We start from the raw sequence: 10,824 nt of genomic DNA on the forward strand, positions 1-10,824 counted from the left end.
CTGGGGGAGAGGGAGGGAGGGAGGGAGGGAGGGGAGAGCTGGAACAACTGCAGACCTAGTATACTTCAAAGAATTATCATCTGCTCCAGCTCAAAACAGCTCTGGTTTTGATTCATTTATATATGAAGGAGGAGGAAATCAGAACAGTGGCCACTCTGTTATTCCCTCTAGCATTGCTGAGCCATTTCGGCTGTCTGCAAACGTTCCTTCTACCAACCTCTCTTGTTTTCACATCCCTGTCTCAGACAGCAGCAGAGAGCACCCAGAGCCCTGTGTGCCTCCAGCCACAAGCATCTTGCTGGGCGCTCACTGTTAGTCCTGCCTGGGAAAAGAGAGACACCGGCACAGGTGCAGCGTCACTGCATTTGTCTTGGGAGGTTTGTCCTTCTGCTGTCACCTCGCTCCCAGTAGCCAGCCAGTGCAAAGCAGCAGGCAGTAAAGACTGAAAAATCTGCAAAGTGACTTCCCTGGGCTGGAGGAAATTCATATATCAAGTTTTATATACGATATACATCTGCAGAGGAAGAGATTTCTTTTCTGTCTTGTGCTGCTGTGCTCCTTAGTGGGATGCATTCACGGACAGTCAATATTTATTTAAATGACTAACGTGGGCAGAGTTATTAAATGTAAACTCTGGCACCTTATGTTTAGCACAAAATAAAATGCTGGGAGAAGCCCGTCAGAGAAAACCTCTGACTTACCCAGCGGTTTGGGCAACACTTAAATCATTCCTCTGCTCCGTATTCTCCCATACCTCTCTTCCCCTTGCCTTCCTCCCCCCCTCCTTTGCCTCGTTCACACATGGCTTCCAGTTTTGGACCCTGAAGATTCAGATCTTAAACTTTTTCAAAGTGCTACCTATTTTTATAATGCTTTGGATTTGCCTATGCGGTTCATTTGCATAGCCCCAAATCAGCATAAACCCTAACCTCATCTCACCAAGGGGATTTACCTGTAACCATCCAAATTTGGTTTGCTAATGAAGTAGTCGGATTCCCAGACAGCTAAGATACACCTTGATTGCTTCTTAGAAAGCGAATTCTCTCACCTGAAAAGAATTTCAGTACCCAGTACAAAGGGACACTTTTTTTGACACTTGCTCTTCAAAACCTGAGATGCAACAACAGGGAAAGACATGCAGAAAAGGAGTTTTGAAAGTGTAATCAAAGAGAAAAAGCTGGAGTTAATCTCGGAAAGGTTAGATTTGGACCAATAAACACTCCTGTGGTCAGTTTCCCTTTCCATGTAACAATAAATGTAACAATAGCAAATATGCAAACCCAACAATTATTAACAATGCCTTAGTAATAAATGTGTACAAATAAAAATGAGTAATTCCAAGCCATGTGGATGTTTGGGTACATAAGGCGGAAAACATTTTAACCAACAGTGTTACATCTTGCTAAGATTCATGAATCCAAAGAGAATTCTGAAAAGTAGGGGTTTTTTCTGTTTTGAATAAAATGTGAAGAAACACCCGTCCTTAAACAAAAAACATTGATGAGTGAGGGCTTCTCAGGTGTTCCAGTGATTAAAAAAACAGTAAGCCAAAACATCTTTTAAATATTGACTGAAATATCGTATTATGCTAAATTCCCCTGGCATTCTTCCAGTGTACAGTAGACTAGATGAACTCATCCATATGTAAAAATGCACATATGTAAAAAGCTCATATTTACTTTCTCTTCCCAAATTCATTAAAAAATACAACCAAAGTTGACTCTTTCCAGCCTTTGGCAGTAAACAACAAAATCAAGGCTGATTTAGAGCAGGAGGTTAGATCCTTCCCTTCTCTGCAGTATGTAGGAAAGAGGAAACAGCAGGAATCTGGAAGGCAGCAGCCTCGGAAACTACCGAGAGGAAATACTTTCTTATCCTCTCCCCGCACCTCTATTTTTAGGCCAGTTCATAACTAACCACGGAACTCCTTGCCACAAGGTCTCTCTGAAGCCAGAAGCTCAGGAAGGCACCAAAGAGGATCAAATATTTGTTGAGTAAATGGAACCTGTAGAGCTACAGCAGAAAACAAACACAGGTTGGAAAGGCATCTGCGCTCCTCAAGCTTCTGAGCTTGAACAAACCTGTGATCATCAGGGCTCGGGAGGGAGTTTTCCAGGGAGAGCGAGGTGGGATCACCCCAGACATGCCCATCACAGAGCTACTTGTGCCTTACAGTTATATTTATGGCCAGCGGCTGAGGCAGGATACCGGTGGCCGGACTAAACTGGCCACTGCTCTGCCCTGCGCTCCTCTGCTCCTCCACAGCAGAGTTAAGGGAAACCCAGTTGCCCCAACCATAACAAGTTGGTCTCTTTGCGTACGAAGCCTTGCCAGTAAGTTTTACACTGTGAACATGGGAACTTGGTCAAAGCAAATGGTGGTTAGAAAGTGTTTATAGAAGGAAGGTAGTCAAACATCTTGTACAGGTGACAGCAGCATTATAATATTCTCTAAGGCTGAAGAGAGCACGAACAGTTACGGGGGAGGCAGGAAGGCTGAAAGCAGTGAAATATTTTGCTTTCCACTGGAAAGCGTTTTGATATTTTGAAACACAAATAATAATCTGTTGCACGGCCAACAAATTCAGCCACCCCTTGTCAGGCAGGGGAGCCTGTTGCTGAAATAGTGTCATGCGGGAACTGAGAAAGGACAGCCAAACCTAATACATCCCAGTGCAAAGACAAACACATCCCTTTGGGTAGCCTCCTTGAGTAGCCAACAGCATTATTGACTCAGTATGTTTGGAGCCTAAACACAGAATAAAACCTCGTCCAGAGCTTAGAAAGTGAATTCCAACATGCTTCAGTAATCACCGTCAATGTTGCCCCTAGTAGTTCATCAGCATATTAACGTACAATATTCATTTTTATCAGAAAAGAGGAACATAACGATGATGGACGCTAAGCCCCCAGGAGATCCCTCGTGCTGGAAGACTCCAGCTGAGATCTGGACATCAAATGGCGTGGACATCTGGACGCCATGGAGCCCTCCCAGAGGCCCTATGTGCAAATCACAGTCATGCAGAAACCTCGAGAAACAGGTTTTCGTACGTGTGAGCAAAGCCCTCTCTGCAGTATTTCTACATGGCAGGAAGCACATGGTGGTCTCAGGGAGGCCAGTGGCAAAAGCCTGGGGAGGCAAGTTTTTCCATGTAGCAACTGCAAGCCCGCTTCCCCAGGCCAGCAAAATCGGATAGCCTTCCCCCGCCTTTCGGGGGGGGGGGGGGGGGACAAAGCAGACCTGACAGTCTGCTCCTGCCAACCATGAAGGCATCGACACTAGGACATGCACAAACAGACATTGAACACCATCGAGGAGGCTCCTAGTAAATAACCCTGCGTGCTGGTGGTGCAACGTTGCCCCTCAGACCATTTCTAACTGCTGTGGCAGTGGGGGAAATAATTCTGAGTAACTGCGGGATATCTGTTTCTAAAACTAAGGGTCTTCAGCCAACCAATACAGGGAAGCTGTATCATTTTGTTGAATAAAGCCTGAAAGTTTAATAGCAGAGAACTTGAATGGCAAGATTTAAGCAAGCCTTAGCTTGTGCTTGATAAACAAGCGCGCTGAACCCAAAGCAAAACCATGCAAAACTTTTCAGAGTTGCAGCAAGATGGCTGCGGTGATAGCAGCACATGATTACCCTTCTGCTCACCCAACCTTCAGAGTGAAAGGAGCTTGGTGCATTCCCCAAAACTTCTTGTTAACAAGCATGTCACAAGGCTGACCCTGAGCTGACCGGGTCCATGTGAAAATCACCGTCACAATTACAAAAGGAGTCACAGCTCCAAGAGTCTGGAAAGCATCACTGAAGGGAAAAGGTCCAGCTGCCTAATACCTCTTCTGAGCAGCTACTAAGGCCGTTCATCTTCTGTAAAACTCTGGGCACACATGCTCTAAATATAGAATAAACATTAATAAAGCACAAGCCACTTTTTCCCCTCCTGTCTTTCACACCATTAAGGTTCTAGCCTTGAGGGCTCACAGGTAAGCTTCCAAAGGTGAAAAGGAGACTAACAGATACCTATATGCAGCCAGGGTGGAGAATAAGGCTGTGGAAACACCACCACCACCCACTTCCATGCCACAGAGATGACTTCTGCACTTGGTTACAATGCCCTCAGCAGCAATGAAAACGTCCCCCAGTAAGTCACAGCAGGAGCGAAGGGCAGACGAAACGTGAGTCATCCAGGTGTACGGCAGACAGGGGAATGTGGGTGTGTTACTCTGTGGCTCCAAGCCAATGTGACCTCAATTAAATTTCGGTGAATGATGGGCCTTCCCCTCTTTTATGTACATACTCATCTCCTTGGTCTCCAAAGATATATAGACTCATAGAATCTCCACTGAGCCTACACACAGCTATTTAATCTGGGGAGCTCTCCTGGCAAGTACAAGTCAACGTGCAGCGGCAGTGGTGGTGGTGTTCCTCTTCCTCTTTATGTGAGTTTTGCCCACCATACCTTGGGTTTACTTCCTCCAACCGGCACTCCTACCACATCCAGACCCTTGACAGAGCCCTGTGGTGTAACTACTGGTCTGTCCGTCCACATTTGCAACCCGTTCCTATTCTCCTGCTGCCTTAGAGCACACAACCCAATCACACTCAGGAAGGAGGAAAGCCCAGGGAGGAATACAGTCTGCAACTGGGTTAATTTGGAAATTCTTGCGCTCAAATGCCGTTAAAGTGTTTGCCAGGGACTTCAGTGGAAGCAGGCTAGCTCTTAACATCTAGCACACTCCCATAAGGAAACCTGTGTAAACTAATTCGGTTGAACCGTTAGCACTCGGGGTGATTAACCGCAGGAGTCTCTGATCTCCCCTTATTAAAGAGAAGGAGAATTAAATTCACTGATTCATATCAGCTTAATATAAATCCTTGTGAGATTCGCAGTTGACTTCAGCAGTGGCAGAATCTGGTAACCTCAACGGGGGAAGAGCAACTCTCTTTCAAGTACACCTTCATGTGACAGGGGAAAGCTGAAGGCATTTCTACTGGATTACAATCAACGATCAAGTCTGAAGTGTGCAAACTTCCAGCCTGTGGTGTGCAGGAGACAAGTGCACAGACGCGCTGCAGCTCTGAGAAGATTTTTATTCTGATGCCACTTTTGAATACTTGGCACTTCGTAGGCAGACATGTGCCATCTTGTTTTAAACAGCTCCATCTTCACACATTAAGTATGCTCGAGAGAGATTTGGGCTAGGGGTGAGCAGGATTAAGGACGGCCGTAGTTTGACTGCAGAGATCATTCTCTGCCACAAGAGCTTTTCCCTTCAGTAGCTAAAATAGTGCTCTGGGGCAGCTCTGGAGGTGCTCACCCCATGTCAGAGAGGCCACCCCTAATAACCTCAAACTCTGTTTTTAGATGCCCCAGCCCGAGTGAAGTAGCACATAGCTTTAGTAACGCTAAACAAATCTCATTTTTCAAGACACACTTACAAGATTGCTTGGTGGTTTACATATGTTTTACGAGATAGGCTTTTTGATACACGTGTTGTTCCACTGCACCCGTGTACAATCTTGCACCTAAGTGCAACTCCAGGAGGCTAGACACAATGAAACAGGTGGCGAACACAACGTGCTGTTTCTAGCTCTACCTAACTTACCAGAGCACAACTGCTCATTTCGGTATTTCCCCCCTGAGACCTCCTTAAGAACAAGGACTGCCTCTCACAGGCTGCATGCTGTACAGCAAAAAATCAAGTGTTGGCTCCTATCCCAAAAGTATAGGAGTAGCATTTTCAAAATGGTTAAAGGAACAGCAGCATTTCTTTTTAAACACCAAGCTACAACCGTGCCTGTTTATGTCTGGAAAGAAAGTCATGCATGAGGACAGCTTGGTTAGGATCAGGAAAAAAAGAAAGGGGGGGGGGGGGGGGGAATCAAGTGGGAGAAGAGAACAAAGGCCTGTTTCAAGAATGCCATTGTTCGTGCAACTATAAACCTAGGGTCTATAAAACCATCAAGCAGAAACTGAAGTTGGCTGAAGCAGATAATGCATTACTAAATGCTAGAGCATCTTATAAAATTCTTAAGGCTGCATAATGACAGAACACTTGAAAAGCAAAAGAAACAAGTTTCTCAGATGAAATTTTCAGATTTCAGTACTTACAGATGTGTTAGGACATAGACCTTGCACAAATGTAAAAGGTTCTGAATGGCAGCCGTACAGAGGTGATCCTGCAGCTACCCAAGCGTGCTCCAGCGTTATCGAGACAGGACAACACGCTTCAGGCATGCAGTATGTGCCAGCTGCAACATTGACCTTGGATCTCTCATCCAGAATCCACAGGCAGAGCAACAGAGGAGGTAAAAAATGACTGGTTTAATTGTAAAAAGTTTTCACATGAAAAAAGCTTCAGATAAAGGATGACTCACAACTTTAATTTAGCTTTAAATACTTGCTATTTGCAAACCAAACAAGACATTCCCTACTCCCCACATTACCTATAAACCAAAGCAACAAAGATAGCTTTCAGGTGAACAAAGCATGCCTGGGAGATAAGGGCTGAGAAGTATTTTCTGCATCATTGTGTTACTTACATGGACTTGGAAAGAAATGGCACCAGCCACCCCACAAAGAACACATCAAAATGTGAAATTTAATAGCATTCCTAAGGCACATTTGGGAATAAAAAGTTGATATTGCCACTCTTGTTTTAACTACTACAAAAATATGAACAGCTCTTGCCGGTAATTTGTTTTCCATGCCCAGCTTTGAATGTTACATATATCCAAATTCCTAGCTGACTGACATTTTAAACCAGCGGAAGAGGAGTAATTTCTTTTTTCTCTTTACAAAGAGTAGTGAGAAAAACAGGTCCTATTCATTGAGCATTCATGTTGAAATCATCTTATTGCTACACATTTGTAAAGGAACTATAGCAATGAGGTCCCTAAGGACAACTACAACAAAAATGGTAACGACCTGAGGCATGCAGCAGGCTCACTGCATTTAACTGCAGCAGGGCGAGTGCAATTGAAGGTACGCTGGGGACCTTGAAGCAACACATCTTGAACGTACAGCTATACAGCTTGTAGACTCCACATGGTCGGCCTTCCCAAGTTACATATGCGTACCAGGATTCCTACAGGAATTTTGGCTCTTCAGGTACTGCTGAATTACTGAATTCCCAAGGACAGAGCAGGCTCCAAAAGAAACTCCACGTAGTTTATTGTTAAAAGGTGTTTTATGCACGTGCTCTTTATTCCTTGAGTCAAGTTTATTCTTTGCAGCATTACTCAGTCGATTTTCCTTCATTCACATGAAAGTGGTTGCACCAGCTTATCTGAGAAGCCCAAGAAAATGAAGCTAGAAATTTTTCATGCTGAAAAGACCACTACAAAAATATTTCTAGAATTTGTTATCTTTGAATATGCAAAGTCTAATGTCCCCAACAGACATATTTCCTCTAATAATTCAAACTGAGTTACCTTAAAAATGGTAAATTACAGTTTCATCATGCAGGTAAGATCAAGTGGCAATTCGATATTCAGAGCAAAAATTTTCAGTACACCTTTTTCCCTAAAAAGATGTGTTACCATCAGCACTGCACTTACACAACCTTATCTTTCAGAGTCTTGAGACTACAAGCCTTCGCCACCACCCCACCTTGCCTTGGGAAACTCGACCACTAACAAATACTTAATAAACTTTCTTTGGACATATCCATGCACAGAAGAAAATTGGAGCAGCCGTTCAGATAAAATATTATAGGTTTATTTAAAACTTATTTTCCACTTGGATATGCAAAATACAAATTCCAACAAAACGTTCATTTTTACTTTGTAGTTTACAAATATACAAAATAGAAGTTTGCTTAAATTTATATTACATATTTATTATGTAAAGAACTATATAGAAAACATTTGTTCTGCTTAAGGCATATTTGGGAATAAACCATTGTACAAACTATTGCACATCGAAACCACAGTGCATTACAGACTGTCTGCATAAAGTTATTTTCTTTAAAAAAAGATAAACCAGGTTTATTTACCTGATTTAGGTCATAATCGGCGATCGGAAGACAAAAGTATTTCCTTGTCAGATATGCAGCAGTTTGAGAACTTTGGCTTCCTGTTTTTGGTACCTCTAGAACCAACAGTCACTAAGCACCATGAAATAGGCTTTTAAAATATAATTCTGTACCTGAATTTTTCCTCCTCTTTTAACATTGTAATGGCTTTTAGAAGGAAAAAAAAAGGAAAGTACAAGATGACATTTACATCTAATATTGCATTGAAAGAAAATTAAGGGAATGTCATTTCCCTGTGTAATATCCCCACCCTCCGAACTACACACAGTCTGTTAACCCTGATATCCATGACTTCCAGTCACTCCTTGGCATTTTGTAGTCCGGAAATAATTCAAGTTGGATTTACAAATGGAATGATAGACGATCCAGTCATTGACCCCAATGTTTTTGGTTCTCTTTTCTTTTAAATGTATATATATATAAAAAAAGTCGCAATGTCTGTATGCAATTATCCCTCTTTTCCACTCTTTGGAAAACTTCACCTTGATTATCTGTAGTGCTTAAACTGTGTTCTCCCCATCTTGCGGAAGACAGTCCTTGTGCTGTAAATACTGAATCTCTAAGGCAGTTGGGGAAAGATCCACTGCTTCCAATTAAAAGTGCCTCTTCATGTGTAAGGCAAGGTGGTCCGACCTGGAAAACGCTCTGTCACACCGCTGACACTGGAAAGGGCGGTGGCCTGTGTGTTTTCTGTAGTGACGAGTAAGTTCATCGGATCGGGCAAACTTCCATCCGCAGCCTTCCCAGTCACAGTGATAAGGTTTCTCACCTTTAAAATAGAAAATAAACCACATCAGTTAGGTTTTTTTTCGTGGCTACCACTTCTAATGCCGTTCTTTCAAGAAGCACTAACACACGTTGTCCGTAAGAAAAAGGGCGATGTCAAAGAAAACGCAACAAACTTCTTGAAGCAGTTGCAAGCAAACTACAAAGACTAACAGAGCAAGACTGTCTTTTCAAGATGTACAGGTACTATAACATGTTGGCATCACTGAAATCTTCACTAAAAATGCTCATTTCCACTGTTTGTCTTGCACACAAGGCTTCAGTGCGCACAAGTTGAGATAATAGAGTGTATTTTTGCCAGCTAATGTTATACGATCAAGTAGCAACCAGAAGTAGCTCAGCAGACATAATGTATTTAGATAATTGTAGGTCTCAAGAATTAAAAAACAGCTGGAAACTGTTTTCATTAGCTCAGTCTGATTAAGAACTCAATCTTACTGTCTTCACTATAACAAAACCACTGTTGACAGCAAGACAAGTTTCCCTGACAATTACAAACTCCTGGTCCTACACATACTGGAGATGGTGCTGACCGGCTCGGGGCAGCCGGGAAGCACTGTTCACTCGACCGATTTTTTTTTTTCCCCCTCACTGCCATTAGCTGAAGACATAGCCTAACTACTGCCCTACCAGTAGTTTCTCCCTTTCCCGTCTCCTCTTCAGGAGAAAGTTTTGAATCAAGTTCACAATCCAGGGATTTAAATTATGCAAATTTCCAGGTCATTTAATCACTGTTACAGAATGCCCGCACTGGCGAAACTGTGCACGATGTACCTGCTTTCACAAGCTCAGTTACTGCAACACCACATTCAGCTGCAAGGTTGAACTTGGGCTCAGAAACACACTTCAGCAGATTTTATCCAAATTCTAGCAGTAGCCAATCAACCATTAAACTCTGCCTCTTCAGTGCTAGGGCAGGGGAAGATGTGCCCCCACGCGTAGGCAAGGCACCCCGTCGCTGCTGGCAACACAGCTGAAAGCCCCACTCGCAAGGGGCCCATCACAGTTTCCTCAGAAAGGGAACAGCAGCTTGCAGAGGTGGACAATCTCTTGCACTAGAGCAAGCCAAGGCAGGAGGGGTGCGTGTGCGAAGCGTTTAACCACAAGCAAAGCAGTATCTTAGGGAGGTCTGCTCCCTTCTCAGAAACAGGCCAACACCATCTAAAGCAACAAAACCCAGCTGACTTCCAACTACCTGCTAATTAGCTAGCCACATAGCAAGAGAGGAGCAACAAACTTTGCCTTGGCAAGAAACCCACCCGCTCCCACATCTGAGTCATTCTGAACCATTAACAAAATGCCAAGCCAATAAGCAAAGACTGCACAGAACTTCATGTAGCCAAGGGGGGAGGAAAAAAAGCCCGGAAACCCAGCAGAGAAGGGTTACGTCTTGCTACTTTTAGCCCTCCGCCTGTGCTCCCTGCTTTTCACTGTCCGAGGGGCTCACCCCATGCCCCTCAGGAAAGGGCACCCCACTGACCCCGCAACTGGGAATTAACCTGTGTGGGTTCTCAGATGCGCCTTGAGATGAGAGCTCTTGGTGTAGGTTTTGCCGCAGCCCGCGTAGTCACAAGTGTGTGTGGCCGTCCTTTTCCTAGGCCATGACCGGCGTCCCCTCTTGGGCTTGGTCTCCTCAGGCAGGCAGCTCCCCGGCGGCATCAGCTCTAGAGGCGGACAGGGAGCAGTGAGCACCATCGTGGCCAGTGCCAAAGCGGGCACCCCAGCACGCCCGCCGCCGAAGCACGGGGACTCACCTTGGTATTGGAGCGTGCCGGGCGGCAGCTGCTCGGGCAGGAAGGTGGGGTAACCGGGGGCAGGGGGGTACCCCGGGTGCAGTGGCAGCGGTGGGTGGCTCAGCCCCGGGCCAGCAGGGAGACAGTCTCTGCCGCTCAGCATCTCCTCGGGCCCCAGAGAAGGCGTAGTCCGGGCAGGCAGCGGGCGGCCCAGGGAGAAGTCGTGCTGGGGGGCTCCTCGGGGGCCGCTCCCATGCGGTGGTGG

The 10,824-nt window shown here is 44.8% G+C and overlaps 1 protein-coding gene across 1 annotated transcript; it reads right to left on the minus strand.

The window, feature by feature from the left end:
• Positions 1–7,710: 7,710 nt before the first annotated feature.
• KLF4 (Kruppel like factor 4) lies at positions 7,711–10,824 on the minus strand (the record flags this gene model as incomplete). Its single annotated transcript, XM_009286328.2, has 3 exons — positions 7,711–8,809; positions 10,326–10,490; positions 10,581–10,824. Coding segments are annotated over 3 exons (585 nt in total), but the record flags the coding sequence as incomplete, so codon positions are not given.

The sequence above is a fragment of the Aptenodytes forsteri genome, unplaced genomic scaffold (genome assembly GCF_000699145.1).
Source record: "Aptenodytes forsteri isolate BGI_AS27 unplaced genomic scaffold, ASM69914v1 Scaffold412, whole genome shotgun sequence".
NCBI classification, from domain to species: domain Eukaryota; kingdom Metazoa; phylum Chordata; class Aves; order Sphenisciformes; family Spheniscidae; genus Aptenodytes; species Aptenodytes forsteri.